The sequence below is a fragment of the Alosa sapidissima genome, chromosome 23 (genome assembly GCF_018492685.1).
Source record: "Alosa sapidissima isolate fAloSap1 chromosome 23, fAloSap1.pri, whole genome shotgun sequence".
NCBI classification, from domain to species: domain Eukaryota; kingdom Metazoa; phylum Chordata; class Actinopteri; order Clupeiformes; family Clupeidae; genus Alosa; species Alosa sapidissima.
The window spans coordinates 26,760,519-26,776,646 of record NC_055979.1 but is presented as its reverse complement, the minus strand read 5'-3'; the positions used below and the strand labels follow the sequence as shown (position 1 = coordinate 26,776,646).

General features: G+C 40.4%; 1 protein-coding gene across 2 annotated transcripts in view; it reads left to right on the top strand.

The window, feature by feature from the left end:
* rasa3 (RAS p21 protein activator 3) overlaps positions 1–16,128 on the top strand; it is a 46,087-nt gene that overhangs the window by 6,053 nt on the left and 23,906 nt on the right. Inside the window, exons 2-11 of one of the 2 annotated variants that reach the window (XM_042081526.1) lie at positions 6,957–7,074; positions 8,786–8,889; positions 10,755–10,849; positions 11,811–11,887; positions 12,654–12,734; positions 13,257–13,329; positions 13,705–13,737; positions 14,436–14,509; positions 14,667–14,771; positions 15,408–15,564. In XM_042081526.1, coding sequence (XP_041937460.1) covers positions 6,957–7,074; positions 8,786–8,889; positions 10,755–10,849; positions 11,811–11,887; positions 12,654–12,734; positions 13,257–13,329; positions 13,705–13,737; positions 14,436–14,509; positions 14,667–14,771; positions 15,408–15,564 — 917 coding nt within the window. The remainder of the gene's footprint in view (positions 1–6,956; positions 7,075–8,785; positions 8,890–10,754; positions 10,850–11,810; positions 11,888–12,653; positions 12,735–13,256; positions 13,330–13,704; positions 13,738–14,435; positions 14,510–14,666; positions 14,772–15,407; positions 15,565–16,128) is intronic. The other variant, XM_042081527.1, reaches the window with a different exon arrangement.

Genomic DNA, 16,128 nt, shown 5'->3' with positions numbered 1-16,128 from the left:
TAGATTAAGATGAGAAATCTAGTTGGTATCGGTTTTAGTATAGAGACTTACCTGATAAAAAAAAAACAGGTTATATAAGCAGTTTTTGCAGTGTGGAAATTGCGTTTAGAGTTAATTTCAAACTTTTTGATCCATCAGGATAGTAAGGATAGAAAATAATCATTTAATAATAAACAAGAAGCCTTCTGTGTGATGTGCACTGTATATTGTCTAGTTTTGCATTGGTGTTGAGTCAGTTGTGCCGAAATCATGGATCTTTTGTATTGGTATCACTCAGGTGGTCATGGGTGAATAGTGAGGACGGTGTTCAAGTTCTTCTAGTTTGTCTTCAGTCAAGGCCACCTTGAACCCTCAGTGTTTCCCACAGAATTGAATTCTATTTGTGGTGGTAGGTTTGCAGAATTAACTTGAATGCAACAGTTTTTAACAAATTAGCGCAGCGTGGTTATGATGCTAACTAGCTCATTCAGTACAACCTGAAAAATCATTGTGTGGTGGTCAATGTTGATATGTGTGGTGAGCCGCCACAAATAAGTCAATGTATGGGAAACACTGTCCCTCATTTAGAGGGAAGCGGGTGTTTTTCAACCACCATGCCTCTTGTAAGTAACCCCTTGAGCAATGCGAATGGGCTTTCCTTTCCTGCATATTGAATAGACATGGTGGTAGGTGGCAAGTTTGTGGAAAGATTAATAGGGAAAGCCTGTGGGCCTATATGCGTAACAGCTTATCTAACTGTTTTTTTCAAAGCGAAGTAAAGAAAGGAGACAGTCACCTTGTTGGGAAAGGCAAAACTAGCATTTGCATAATGATTTGTTTGTTTTCATAGAAACAGCCAGTGGAGAACGTGGCAAGCCACTGACAAAGTCCTGGGTCAACAAGCCCTATGCCAGGTGTTTATCTCACATTATGCACACAAATACACACACACATTTACACATTCACACTTGGGCCCAGGTTGTGCTTGTTACTATGGGGTGGCCGACGCCGTGCTGGTGGTGTTTTGTAGAGGACCTAGGCCCACAGTGGAGTTATTCAGTGCATTGTCGTGTGCGTCCTAATGATGGACATACCTTTGCTCATCTACTCTGGATACAGTCATGTTACTGAAGCAGTGAAGGAGGTGCTGTCGCTGCCTTCAACTTTTTTTCCAGTGGCTTTAAGAGTCCTTAACCTGTCTGTAGTGAAGGGCATTTTTCTCATTTAAATTGCATCACATTACTACTGGTATATTATTACATTATTGTAACTGTTACAACATTATCCAGCAGTCATTATATAGCTGTTGCTATGTATTGTGATTAGTCATGCTGTATTGTGAGCACACAAAGGCACTTTCCTATGAACTGTGTTGTTGAAATGGCTTGAAACTTGACTATGACTGATTTTCCTATTTATTTTAGGAGAGGTGAGCTCATTATTAAAGAGCAGACAAATTGTCAGCGCTGTGCTATGGAGTAGGTTATTCATGAACTTCCTGTTCATCTGATCATACAACACAGGAAAAGCCTGGAGAAAATCAGAGAAGTCTCATCTGCTCAATAGAACATTAACTAGTGAGAGCAAGTCACTGAACAAACTGCAAAACAAAGCTAGCTGATTTTTTTATTTTTATGGCTTAAATCTATAAGTCTTCATACCCATATGCCGTATATAAGCTTAGAGGGAAATAAATTGGGTAAAATTATACAAACAGAAGAGAACTAGATTGGGGGGGGGGGGGGGGGGTTGGGGGGTGAACTTGACAAAAACCAAAGGGCTAGAAGTGAGACAGAAAAGATAGGTCTTTAAGTTTGATTTAAAACGGTCAATATAGGGAAGGACCTGATGTGTGGTAGGAGTCTATTCCAAAGCCTAGGGCTAAGACAGAAAAGGCCTGGTCACCTTTTAGTTTTGAAGCGCAAGTGGGGGACTGAGAGTTGTGAGGGTGACGTGGGCTGGGTACAGAGTTAGCAGATCTGAGGTGGATGATGGTGCTGATCTGATGGTGCCAATCTAAGAGCTTTAAAAGCAAAAAGTCAAAATTGAAAATAGATTCTGTATTTTACTGGTCGCCAGTGCAAATAATCCAGAACAGGAGTAATATGCGCTCTCCTCTTCGTTTGTGTTAAAAGTCAGGCTACTATTTTTAGTCCAGCATTGTTGGAATGGGTCAAACCCGTACACAAGGAGTTACAGTAGTCCAGCTTATAGGTGATAAAAGCATGGATAACTGGTTCCAAATCATTTTGAGATAAGAGTGGCTTTGAGCTGGCTATGGTTCTAAATTTATTTTAAAAAAACTTCCCGTCACCACATTACTGACCTGTTTGTTAAAATTCAGTAAGCTGTCCTACAAGATTTGTGATAACATTGTGCAGGTTTGCAGACAGAGGAGGGCCAAGTGCATTACTCAAACTAGTCACAGAGCAAAAAGAGCCAAATATTATTGCTTCAGTTTTGGTGTCTTTGAGTTGAAGAAAATATTATATCTTAACAGTTGAGCAGGTTCTTTAGTGTGCAAGAGCTATTGGGTGTGACTTGTAAAAACTGTGTCATCCGCATAGCAGTGATATTCCATGTAATAATTATCTTGGATAGAGCCAAGAGATCATGTGAAGTGAGAATGAAAGCTAAAATTGAACCTCGGGGGGTCGCCATATTTGATGGAAGCAAATGAAGAGTCGAATTTGACTGAAAATGTTATGTCTTTCAGATAAATTTTAAAATGATGTCATGATTAATTATATCACAAGCTGAACAGAGGCCAAGCAGGAGTAAGATGGCACAAGAACCAGAGTCAATGCAGAGTAGGATGTTGTTGTATACCTTTAACAGATTGTGTGCTGTGCAAAGCTCTGAAACCTGTCTGTGAACTTTATCAAAGATGTTAAAAGTGTTCAAGTAGGAAGACATCTGTGAAAAGACAACTTTTATCTTTGAGATTTGTGGTAGTTTGGAGATAGGCCTGTCGTTATTATTTTGGTAATTAAGGTCTCAGCTGGGCTTCTTTAGTAGAGGTTACACAATAGCCTATAGTGCCCACGGGACCTAGGTTCGAATCCGACCTGCGGTCATTTCCCGATCCCACCCCATCTCTCTCTCCCACTTGCTTCCTGTCACTCTCCACTGTCCTGTCCAAATAAAGGCAACAAAAAAAAAAAATAAGGAGGCAGATTATGGCAAAAACTTATTTGAAAAGATGTGACGGAATGGTGTCTCAGGGACAGTAGGTCATATCCTCACACAGCTGGGAGGATGACACTAGTGTGAACCAAAGATTCTAGAGCTGCTGGAGATGGATCAAAATCTGAAGGAGTGGTGTTGGCTCTTCTGGTGTCAATTTTATCAGTGAAGAAATGTAGAAAGTTCAGAGGTAACAACTGCAGCAGCATTTGTTACTGTAATAATTTTGAACAGTAGGTCTGTAGAGGTCCCCCTAAGGTGCCCTTAGGAGAAACAGGTGAGATCTCATTTAAAATGTCCTCTTAGGAGAAACAGGTGAGATCTCATTTAAAACGTCCTCTTAGGTTAAACAGGTAAGATCTCATTCAAAACATCCTCTTAGGAGAAACAGGTGAGATCTCATTTAAAACGTCCTCTTAGGAGAAACAGGTGAGATGTCCTCTCGGTCAGTAGTAGTGTAGTGCCAACCTCCACTGATTTTGCTGTAAAAGAGGGAAGTAAGCGTTGGGAATACATAGCCCAAGGGGAGTAACTGTGTTTGTGTGTGTGTGTGTGTGTGTGTGTGTGTGTGTGTGTGTGTGTGTGAGTGAAAAACAAACCAAGCCAAACAGAAGCTTAGCTGGAACCTGACGGACCCCCCTTAGTGAAGAGAGAGTTACCTTCTCTCTCACCGAAGTCCAGTGACTATGGGTATGTAGAGCCCATGCTTTTTGCCACACCAAGTCATCCCCACTCTAGGGGACTGATCAGGCCAAGTTTCCCCAACGCCTTACTTTATCTGCCCGCATTGGGACCAACTTCTACTGCGCAAGGGGCAGTCGTGGCCTACTGGTTAACGCTTCGGACTTATAACCGGAGGGTTGCCGGTTCGAACCCCGACCAGTAGGCACGGCTGAAGTGCCCTTGAGCAAGGCACCTAACCCCTCACTGCTCCCCGAGCGCCGCTGTTGTTGCAGGCAGCTCATTGCGCCGGGACTAGTGTGTGCTTCACCTCACTGTGTGTTCACTGTGTGCTGAGTGTGTTTCACTAATTCACGGATTGGGATAAATGCAGAGACCAAATTTCCCTCACGGGATCAAAAGAGTATATATACTTATATACTTATGCAACAAACTTTTTTGGATCCCCTCACAGTATTCCATTGGCATTTTTACTCTTCCATTCACCATCCCAGCGCCATGTTCCTGTGGTTCTCTCTGGGTACTCTTCATAGGTGTTGCATCATAGCAATTAAAGTAATAGCCCCAAGCTAACTGCCCAGAAGAAATAACTGTCCAAAGAAAATTGAAGATATTGAGTAGAACCCTAAGGCTCCAAATGTTTATTGTCTCTCATAACTCAAGGCTTAAAGAGCTGAACAAAACAGCCCTGTGTGCTTGTGGAGTCGGATCCCCATTTAACAGCATTGGGGACTCAGTTGGGGGTCACATGCTAGCACTGATGAAGTTGGTTTCCAATGTCAGTGCACAGCTGTTGTCAGTTAAACATCTAATTCTTTAGATGTTTCTTAGTATTTAGAGAAATGTATCTTTATTAAAGTTGTTTCACATCCAACTCCATCTTGTCTCTCAGCGTCTTCAAACAACCACATATTGTTCTATTCAGTATCTTCAAAACTACATCTTGGATGAAGTCGGAATTCCATTTGTACTGTCTCATTTCCTGTTGTGTCTTTTTTCTCTCTCTCTCTTTCCCTTCCTCTCCTTATTTCTATGGCACAGAATTGGCCGTTGGTTTTCCCTGCCTTTGTGGGGGGGGGGGGGGGGTGGGGGGATGGGAAGGTCACCATTTCATTGACCATTATAAGGAAGTCTGAGGCTTTTTTATACTTTCTATGCAGTGGGTCTCAGGGCGACAGACAGTTACATGCTATGTCCCAGTTTTCTGCCTGTCACATAATTGTCAGTATATCAATATTGGGTTGTGTGATGTGACACAAGTGTGGATCTCTTTGGTGGAGTTAGTGTGCTCTCATTTTGTCAGAAGCTAATTAGATGCAAGCTCTCTCACACTCACATCTTAGTGCATTTATTCAAATCTGTTGGTCAAAGGGAATGAAACAGGATACGAAGATCCAAGATTCACTTTGAAAAGGGGCGCCGCCACCGTTTCACCCAGTATTACGCAACGCTTCCAAATAGAACAAGAATAAAATTATCAGAAAATTAAAAGAACAAAAACAACCCAACGTCACGTCGCCAGTGTCCCACTTTATTAGGCGACTAAGCATGTTAGTGAAATAATACCCAAAGACTAATTATCTGCTGAATCAGCGTGTGCTTACAACAAAGAGAAAGTGGCCTAGCATATAGGGGTAAAAATATCCCTATGTCTCACATGCCAAACCCTATTCAAATAGGAAGAAATGCTGTTACAAACAGTATTGTACTTTGGCATACCATGAATGCCCCTCAAGTACACCACCCACATAAGGGTAAAGAGTATCTCTGGATACAAACAAGAGGAAGGTGAAAGGCATCAGACAGCGCCTTGGGTGATGAATGTGGAAAACCTGAGGTGATGATGAAAGTCTGGCGTAAAACATTTACATTTATTCATTTAGCAGACTCTTTTATCCAAAGCGACTTACACATGTCAATTATATTACAAGGGCCAACTTGGGGTTAAGTGTCTTACTCAAGGGCACAACGGTGGAAGCCGGAAATTGAACTCACAACTTTTTGACTGCTCCTTGACCACTAGGCTACCACTGCCCACAAGAACATCTACTGTACGAAGATGCTGTACCACAAAACCTATTTCCCAAAGTGTTTTTCCTAGCAATAACAGAGAAGGCAGTACTTAACAGGATTTGTCAAGTGAGCTATCTCAATTGTCAGTATTTTGTTGAGTTGAGCCTTTGATACCTCCAGATGGCTCTACCAAAGATCCGTAATTTGTTACTATGGGAGCAAAACGGGACAGTTCCGGTCTGCATAAGTGGGAGTGTCACCATACGTCACTAAATAAACTTTCTCTCTTAATAAGCAATAAGAACAGATAAACATAATTGTGTTCACAGTATTATTGTCTATAATCATGTATGATACCAATGAATCATTCTTTAGGACATGATATGAATAATTTAATTAGTCATGTGAACCGAGCTAGCTAGCTAGCTAACGCTAGCTTAAAATGCTATACAAGTGGATGGGAGTAGCTATGGCAATACAGCTATGCGCTAACAAGTGACTAGTAGTTGAAGGACTTCGCTTAAACTTAATATACTGTTGCAAATTCACTTGAGTATAAACTATCCACTTTAACTAATGTCAGTAATGTTATTCAGCTAGTTGTCATTTCAAAGAAATTACACTTCTCCGTTTAAAATGTTACCTTAGCTAAGAGGCTAGCTAGCATGCTAACAACCGGACAGTAACTGGCAGCAGCATGGTCTGATATTAAGTTATTTTATTACAAATCCGAACACTAAAAAATTACACTTTTAGGCTTGAAATGATCCCAAACACTTACAGATTATGACAAAAATTTCCCAAAAAACCTCAACAAATCCAGAAAGACATAATGACCAATTTATTGGTAAAATTCCAAAAGTCTCCATTGACATTAGTGCAGCGAGGGTTTACTCTGGTCTGCATAAAGGGGGATTTTCCCCCCTCCCCCTTGCAATAATCGAACGCGGAAATTGCCGAACGTTTGCGCCTCTCGCTCCGCTTTAACCCTCTCTGGCTCTACTGTGGCGTTTGGTGGCCCAGACAATCAGGTAATTTGGTAATTTTGAGTGAGTTATAACTTTGCTGATCGTTTCTGTTTTGGTTTTGTTTCCTAGGAGAGGCAAAGAACATTCCACCGTACCCAGGCCCCAACAGAATGAGGGACTGCTACTGCACTGTGAATTTAGACCAAGAGGAAGTATTCCGAACCAAGATCATAGAGAAGTCCCTGTGGTAAGATTATCTCCAAGTTTGCCATGTTATGTCGCTTGTACAACGAAATAAGTTATATTAATGCAAATCAGAACTACACGAGAGCCCTCTTGTTTTGTATATTTGTAAAATATAGTGATTCGGGATGTGGGCTTGTCCTGATTTTAGCTACTTGTACAAAGCTCAGTAACAACAGCAATTTTCTGAATGATGCCCAGCAGGGTCACTTCATTATGTTTCAAGATGAGGGATTTTATTTACAAATATTTTGTTTGTTTTTGTATTTGGGTGCCAATAAATGTGGAGGGCGCTATATCACACTGTTCTAAAACCAGACCGATTTCGAACTGATGACTGATTCTTTGTCTTACTTATTATTTATTATTATTGTTTGGTTTTGTTTATGTAAAGCCTCTGACCTCTGTGTATGAAATGCGCTATATAAATAAACTTGATTTGACTTGACTTGATTAAAAGTTTGCAATTGTGAAAAATTACCACGCTTTAAAACTAAGATAAGATATTTGAGGTGATTGTCACAGATCTATAATTTCAGGACAGGGATGTGGAGCTGTTCCACTGCATAAAACACACAACATTGCACAAAAAACACATGCAATTTTAAACCACATTATCTCAAATCTGCTCCTGCCAAATTTCAAAGAAAACATGTTTGCCACGAATGTCCACTTCTTATTGCTTAATTTGAACGCACCTCTAGCTTTAGGCTCATCGTACCACTGATTTCACTTTGTAGTAAAACCTTCAGGTGTGATATTGTTGTGACAATTGACACACAAACATGAGACGTGGACCATGAACAGTACCTGTGTAGTGAAAAGAAATCTTGTGTTTGTGTTGGAACTAGGGCTGTCAAAATAACTGATTAATTTCGATTAATTAATTTGTGAAAAAATAACTGATTAAAAAAATTAGTGCAGATTAATCGATTCCGTATGACCTTTGACCCCGAGCCGTTCTAGTCAGTAAAAATTAGACTGTAAAATGAAGGAGAGAGAAGAAAACGTGGTGCCTGGATCATTGATTGGAACATTTACTTTTAAAAAATGGCCTGATGGTGTTGATAAAAATAAAGTGTTGAAAATAAAGTCCTCTGCAATGTCTGCAGCAAGGAATTTGCATATCACCAGAGTTCATCAACTCTATAGTCGCACATCAATGCAAAGAAATAAGTGTTGACATTGAGGGGAGTGTTTATTTTATTTAATAATTTAATTTAATAAATTTGTAATTTATTTTCATAGGTTATATCTGTGGCCTGAAATGCCTTGTATGTGAAAAAAAAAAACTTCTTCCCGAAGCACTGTTGAATTTATTTCCTCAGCATATTAGGTCATATCATAGATTATTACGGCCATTATTTGAACAGTGAAAATAATAATAAAAGAGTTTTTGAACTTTAATGTCACTAATGCTGATTATTCAATGATTTATTTGAATTCACAGCAAAAATTATATATGCGATTAATTTAGATTAATTATGTACAGTATGTAATTAATTAGATTAATTTTGTTAATCTATTGACAGTCCTAGTTGGAACGCATGGTGTGGTCTCTTAATCACTATGTTGGGTTGTGATGAAAGGACCTTGAACTGTGTTCATTGAATGAAAACTGATGTGTAAATAAAATCTTGTGTTTGTTATTATTACTCTGTTTTTATCTGTTCCTTTTGTTTTACCTATAATGAAAGCCTGTTTCTCTCTTTCAGTCCTTTTTATGGAGAAGATTTCTACTGTGAAATTCCACGAAGTTTCCGGCACCTTTCTTTCTATATCTTTGACAGGGATGTCTTCAGAAGGGACTCCAGCATTGGTAAGGATGTTGGTATTTTCCATTATACAACTATTTCAATTGAGAAAGTATTTGCAATTTGTGGACTGAAAGCCACTGATTGGTCAAATGTAACATCCATGGAGTGACTGAGAATGATTTGAAAGAAAAGTCCAAGTCGACAAACAATTGACATGATGTGTAAGATGACGATTTATAAGCCCCTGAAGAATGAGATCAGAGGAAGGCCACTTTAGCTGAAATATGTTGGCATGATTTTAATTGATAGCCAAGCTCAATAAAGGCTTTTTACTTACAAATATCCTCTTGAGTGCCTCAGACTCACTACTAAATATGAGATCTGAGAGAAGTTTGAATGAAAAATTATTTCATTTGGGGCCTACCAAGAAACAATTTCCTATCGGTTGTGACAACAACCATGTAGGTCCCTAATGATCCAAAGTACCTTTGGCCGACATAGAAGTTATTGTTTTCACATCACAGAAAGACCCAATCAAGTATTTCAGTGTTTCTGTGTAACATTCCGTTGTGACAGCATGGCATGGCAAAAAAAATCTATCAATCATCAATCTAACCAAATCAATCAATCAGTCCAGCTAGACTGACATCACACCCTGCGGCTGGCGTGAGATTAACATAATGCACTAAAAATGTAATATGAATGTTCTTCTAGCACACTTTAACAACACCACCACATTGCATTTAAATAGCACTTTTCAAGGCACCCTAAGTGCTTCACAGTGAAGGGGGAACCTCACTGACCACCACCAATGTGTAGCACCCACCTGAGTGATGCACGGCAGCCATTATGCACCAGAACGCTCACCTCCCACCACCTGGAGCTGGAGAGTGAGGGAATGAATGAATGAATGAATGGAGGTGGAGAGTGAAGGGAACGTTACTCATCTTTACCAGGGGTGCTGGCGGACACTGTGTTTATCTTAATAGTTGATTGCCTGTATGTATATATGTATATATATATATGTGTGTGTGTGTGTGTGTGTGTGTGTGTGTGTGTGTGTGTGTGTGTGTGACGTGGGTGTCTACATGTTGTGTCTAGTAAATATGAGCGCTCTAGGGGTAAGCATGAGGGGCCGGATGCTGTCTCGCAAGAAAGATAATTTCTCTGTCTGTCTTCAGTGGTATATATTTTTTAAGCCTATTTTTTGGGTCTTTTTATGCCTTTTAATGAGATAGGATAGTGGAGAATGACAGAAAGTGAGTGGGAGAGAGAGAGTCGGGGTGGGATCCGGAAAGGACCACGGGGCGGGAATCAAAGCCGGGTCGCCGGCGTACGGTGCAGGTGCCCCAGCCAGTCCCGCCACGGCTGGGGCCAGTCTTCAGTGGTATATTAGGGTACATTGAGAAGCAGTGCGAGGCCACGCACATCCCAGGCCCAAAAGTGTGCACAAAGTATAAGGTCTGAGGAAGAGCCGCACAGCTCGAAACGTCACAAACTAATAACATTTGGAATGGGAGCTACCTGGTGCGTGGATCATCCCTTTTTTGGATATCGAAGCAAATGTCATTCTGTTTTGATGAACAAACATGGCTGCTTGTCTTCCTTCCTTTTCTCAAATTCACTGATGATCAGAAATAGTTCACACACACACAATCTCACACACACACACACACACACACACACACACACACACACACACACACAAGAATATCAAGAATTCAAAATAACATCATGACTGCTGTACTGCTGTGTGTTTTTATGTAGAGCCTATTCAAATTCTTGAAAAATAAGAATTCATATTTCTAAGAAATAGTTCTCAAGAAAACATATAAAGTTAGAGTTAAAACCATATTCACACATACTAGTTTCCATGTTTTATTTGTTATATTTTAATGAAAGTTGGTTTGCCTTGTGTCTACTACAGGTAAGGTTGCAGTGAAGAAAGAAGACCTACAGAAATATCACGGCAAAGACACTTGGTTCCAGCTGCAACCTGTCTGTGCTGATTCGGAAGTACAGGTGAACCTCCCGCCCAACCCCACACACAAACAACCCCACACACACAAACAACCCCACACACAAACAACCCCACACATACAAACAACCCCACACACAGACAAACCCACACACAGACAAACCCACACACAGGCAACCCCACACACAGACAACCTCCCACCCAACCCCACACACAGACAGCCCCACACTCACAGGCAACCCCACACACAGACACACAAACAACTGCCCATTCTCCCCTTCTGGAGCAATTTGATGGATGCCACGCCATGCCTGTGAAGCATAACACACAGTGCTCTCGCCTGTGTGTACTGAATAGCAGAGCATAACTTCAAACAAACAGAGCGTGTGTAGACCACAAACAAAGCATCAATGTCACAAGGACAGCATGTCCAGTCTCCTTCAGGAAAGACAGCGGATTGGACAGTGGAGGTCTTATTTTAAAAAAAAAAAGAAAACAATTCATTCTCATATGATGGTTCAACAGTAAACTATTTACTAAGGCGCAGACAGGAAAGAGTAGTGCTCAGTTCATTAACACTTCTTAAATAACACAAACATAACAAACCTTAGGGACTTATAATAATAACAGGTGCCTGTTTGCCACAAGCTGCTTGTGTGTCACATTTTCTATTGAATGTGTATGTTTGGTGTAAACTACTGGATGCCTGAATTTCCTTTGAGATTGATAAAGTACTTACCTACAGTACGGTATTATAAATGACAACTCAGAAAGGATAGCTGCTGAGATGTATCTGTGTCTGTTTACTTCAATTATTGTGAAGAAATGGTAAATAAAATGTAAATAGTTATGTTCTACAGGAACAGAAAGTGAAATTTAAACTACACAAAGTTTAGGAACAATAATCTATCCATTATCATAGATATTTGTATTCCTGATGAATGTCTTTTAATTAGTTGTTCTTTAACATTTCTATTTGCTTTTGTGTTTTGTTTTTTTTAATAGGGAAAAGTTCATCTTGAGCTGCGTCTCAGTGAAGTCATCACAGACAGTGGGGCCGTCTGTCATAAACTAGCCACACGGTGAGTCGGCTTATTTTCAGTAGCCTGTCTTTCTAAGTGAAGCTATCATATCATTCTTTAATTAATATCGTTAACATCATTATGAATGTCATGACATCCAAGACCTGATCACAGAGCTAGTGACAGATAAGTCATATTCAACGTCACTGGAAATGAGGGCTTGCCCTCAGTGATTGCTCGAGTTGAGATAAATTAGATGTGGCAGGTATTGTTGTCCAGAAACATTAAAGGGGAGCTCTTGGTTAGGGGATGAAAGCGATGGTGGAAAAAGCTGTATGCCCAGGGCTGCACTAGCAAAGCACATGTAGAGAAGGACTCGTATGCCCAGGGCTGCACTAGCAAAGCACATGTAGAGAAGGACTCGTATGCCCAGGGCTGCACTAGCAAAGCACATGTAGAGAAGGACTCGTATGCCCAGGGCTGCACTAGCAAAGCACATGTAGAGAAGGACTCGGCCTCGCTATACTCCCTGTTGGTCTGGGTGAACACAGATGAACCGGTCCTATTTTAAGACCTCTTATCGAGCCAAATTTGCTTAACACACTGGCAGCCAAATTTGCTTGTTTATGCTTAGATTTGTAATAATTTGTCTTATATTTGGAGAGGCATTTTTGCAGTGTATGCAAGGATATATTACAGGTGAATAGGTTAAAAAAGAAAGAAAAAGCTGGATGAGATCCACTGTCTAACTAGCTCCCCTTTACTTGTTTTGTTGTATGTTGCATGTGTGTGTGCTGACATGGAACACGTTTGTGTTGTCACATAGGGTACTGGAGTGCCAGGGCCTACCCATCGTCAATGGACAGTGTGATCCTTATGCTGCTGTGTCTGTACTGGGTCCATCCAGGTTAGAATCATCAACAACAACAACAACAACAACAACACCAACAACACACTGCATTTACAGTGCAAATAGCACTTTTCAAGGTGCTTTTCCAGTGAAGGGGGAACCTCACTAAACCATCGCCACTGTGTATAGCACCCACCTGGATGATGCACGGCAGCCATTATGCGCCAGAACATTCACCACACATCAGCTTTAGGTGGCGACTGGCGAGTGAGAAATGCCACAGCTCCTGATAGGCACCCTCAAAGATCCATGCACTTTGCACTTTGTCTACTGACAAAAAATATAATCAAGTCTATTTGTGTCGAGGCTTTGGCTTATCTATATCAACACACTCAAAATTCCCAAACTTTTGCACTCATATTCCAAGAGGCACAAAGACTATCAGTATCAGATATTTGCACACTGTCTGTGTCTATTTGTACACAAGAACACATGTTTAACTTTTAAAGCAGCCCCATGCTTGTGTCCCATGTTGCCACTGAATTGGCCATTAACTACCTGTTTTATTTTCTTGTGAAGGTCGGAGGCCAAGAAGACTAAAGTAAAAAGGAAAACCAACAATCCTCAGTTTGATGAAGTGTTTTATTTTGAGGTAAGCCTTTTGGTTTATGTAACGCATGGTAGCATCTGGATTACGTCATAGACAAATACCATGACCATGTAATCCGGTCCTTGATTTCTGTTCTGAATTTGTGTTGCTTCCTCTAGCCCTTGCCATTTGGAATATTGCAATATATATATAAAAAACATTCAATGTGCAAACGGATCCTATGTGTATTTACACAAAATCCTACATGGTCTGCAGATGTATATTATAACACATCAGGTTCTGTGAGATTATTCCATGGTCTCTATATCTCTGTATGTGCCAGTAGAATTCCAGAATTTCTCATGCTTTTAAACCATCTAATTGAATTGGGGGTGGGGTGTTTCTAATCACATGCACCTTTTTATCAAATTCAAATAGTGCAAAGTAGTGTGTGCACTGAACAGAAAAACGGTAAAATTGGAAACAAACATACATGTCTGGTGCTGGGTTAAATAGACACTTATGGGTGGACGGATGTCTGGTGTTGGGTCAAATTCCCCTTGGAGATCAATAAAGTATCTATCTATCTATCTATCTATCTATCTATCTATCTAAATAGACACTTATGGGTGGACGGATGTCTGGTGCTGGGTTAAATATACACTTATGGGTGGACGGATGTCTGGTGTTGGGTCAAATTCCCCTTGGAGATCAATAAAGTATCTATCTATCTACGTATCTATCTACGTATCTATCTATCTATCTATCTATCTATCTATCTATCTATCTATCTAAATAGGCACTTATGGGTGGACAAATGTCTGGTGCTGGGTTAAATAGACACTTATGGGTGGACGGATGTCTGGTGCTGGGTTAAATAGACACTTATGAGTGGACTGATGTCTGGTGCTGGGTTAAGTTTATGGGTGGATTTAAGTCGCTTTGGATAAAAATGTCTGCTAAATACCATAAACCTAAACATACATTATTAGCCTATGTTTTGAAGTTTTGATTTTGTAGGACAATTCTGTTCATAACTGTGGACTAACTGTTAAACAGATTGCATTTTAATGTTGTAATGAAACAGTGAGGAATAACTGATTGCACAGTACACTCTAATGAGCAAACTTGTTTATTGTTAATTCACCAACAAAGTTCTGTGTTTTTAGGTGACCAGACCCCTAAGTTACACCAAAAGACAGTTCGATGTGGAGGAGGAGGATGTGGACAAGTTAGCCCTACGGTGGGTTGTGTTGCTGTGAATTTATGTGACGATGATGCTTGTGAGGTATTGAGTTTGTGGGTTCTGTGAAATAGCCCCTCGTGTGTGTGATATGTGGTGTAATAAACTGCTTGTTGTGTAGATTCAGGATTGATACGGTATGTATTCTGTGTGGCAGGGTGGACTTGTGGAATGCCAGTAACCTGAAGTTTGGAGATGAGTTTCTTGGAGGGGTACGAATACCCCTGAAGGTGCTCGGACAAGCAGGTGTCCATGATGCATGGTGAGCCCTTTGTCTGTTATATGTAAGGGATCTTGCTTCGTACTGAAGGGACTTATTTTCGGACAATGACCGGCGTTCTCTACATTATCCTGCTTATTACACGGCTACTTGCCAAAACGAAAAACTAAACTCTACATGATATGACTCTTTAGCCTACATATAGCCTATTTGTTAACGTTTCACCATTGCTTTTGCTGAGAAAAAAATAGTTCGCAACACACGCTAAATGTTTAAATTCTTTAGAACACAGCAGATCAACTGTCTGCTTTCACAGTTCCAATGCAAGAAGTGACCGGACTAATTGCGGAGTGAGAGATATGAAAGATGTGAATTAGAAGCACAAAACCCATTTTCCTTGACCGCGGTCTGTTATACTTAGCAACCGTCTGTTATTGAGAAATATCAGACCACCGAACGTTAGGAAGGCCCATTCAAGTGAATGGAGCATTCTGCAGCATTATGAAGAGCCGTGTAATAAATATATTTATTACACGGCTCTTCATAGTAACACGTGGCATGCTGCACACACTCCATAACAAACACTTTGAAACTGTTGCACAGAGCTGTCTCTGACTGTCTGTAGGTGTGTCAGTTCTTCTGGATATCTGTGACTGACTGTGATTGTTTTCTCCTCAGGTACTTCCTGCAGCCGAGAGATAATGGCAATAAATCAGTAAAGGCAGATGAGTTGGGTTCACTGAGGCTAAACATTGTTTACACAGAGGACCATGTCTTCCCCTCCGAACACTACAGTCCACTCCGAGACCTCGTGCTGCACTCAGCATCTGTTGAGGTGTGTGTGTGTGTGTATGCGCAAGCATATTTCCTGTGAGCACTTAGTGCTATCATAAGGTGCTAGTTAGAGGTGTAGCCGCAAGATTCCATCTACACATATGTGGATTTGTGTGTTCTACACAGTGTGGTGATGGTTATGCGTTTTAGTTAGCAGTAGTAGAGGAGGTTTACAACCGAATTGAACTGAGAGGATTGAGACTGTATGGGACTATTAATTCGCTATCACCGTGTTGTAGCCTGTCGAATGAGACTGTATGGGAGTATTAATATGTTATATAGATTTTATATTTATGGAAGTATGAATGCCTTATCTCTGTGATGTAGCCTGTTGAATGAGACTGTATGAGCGTATAAATATGATATTATTTATATTTATGGGAGTATGAATGCCTTATCTCTGTGTTGTAGCCTGTTGAATGAGACTGTATGAGCGTGTAAATAGGATATTATTTATATTTATGGGAGTATGAATGCCTTATCTCCTTGTTGTAGCCTGTTGAATGAGACTGTATGAGCGTATAAATATGATATTATTTATATGTATGGGAGAATGAATGCCTTA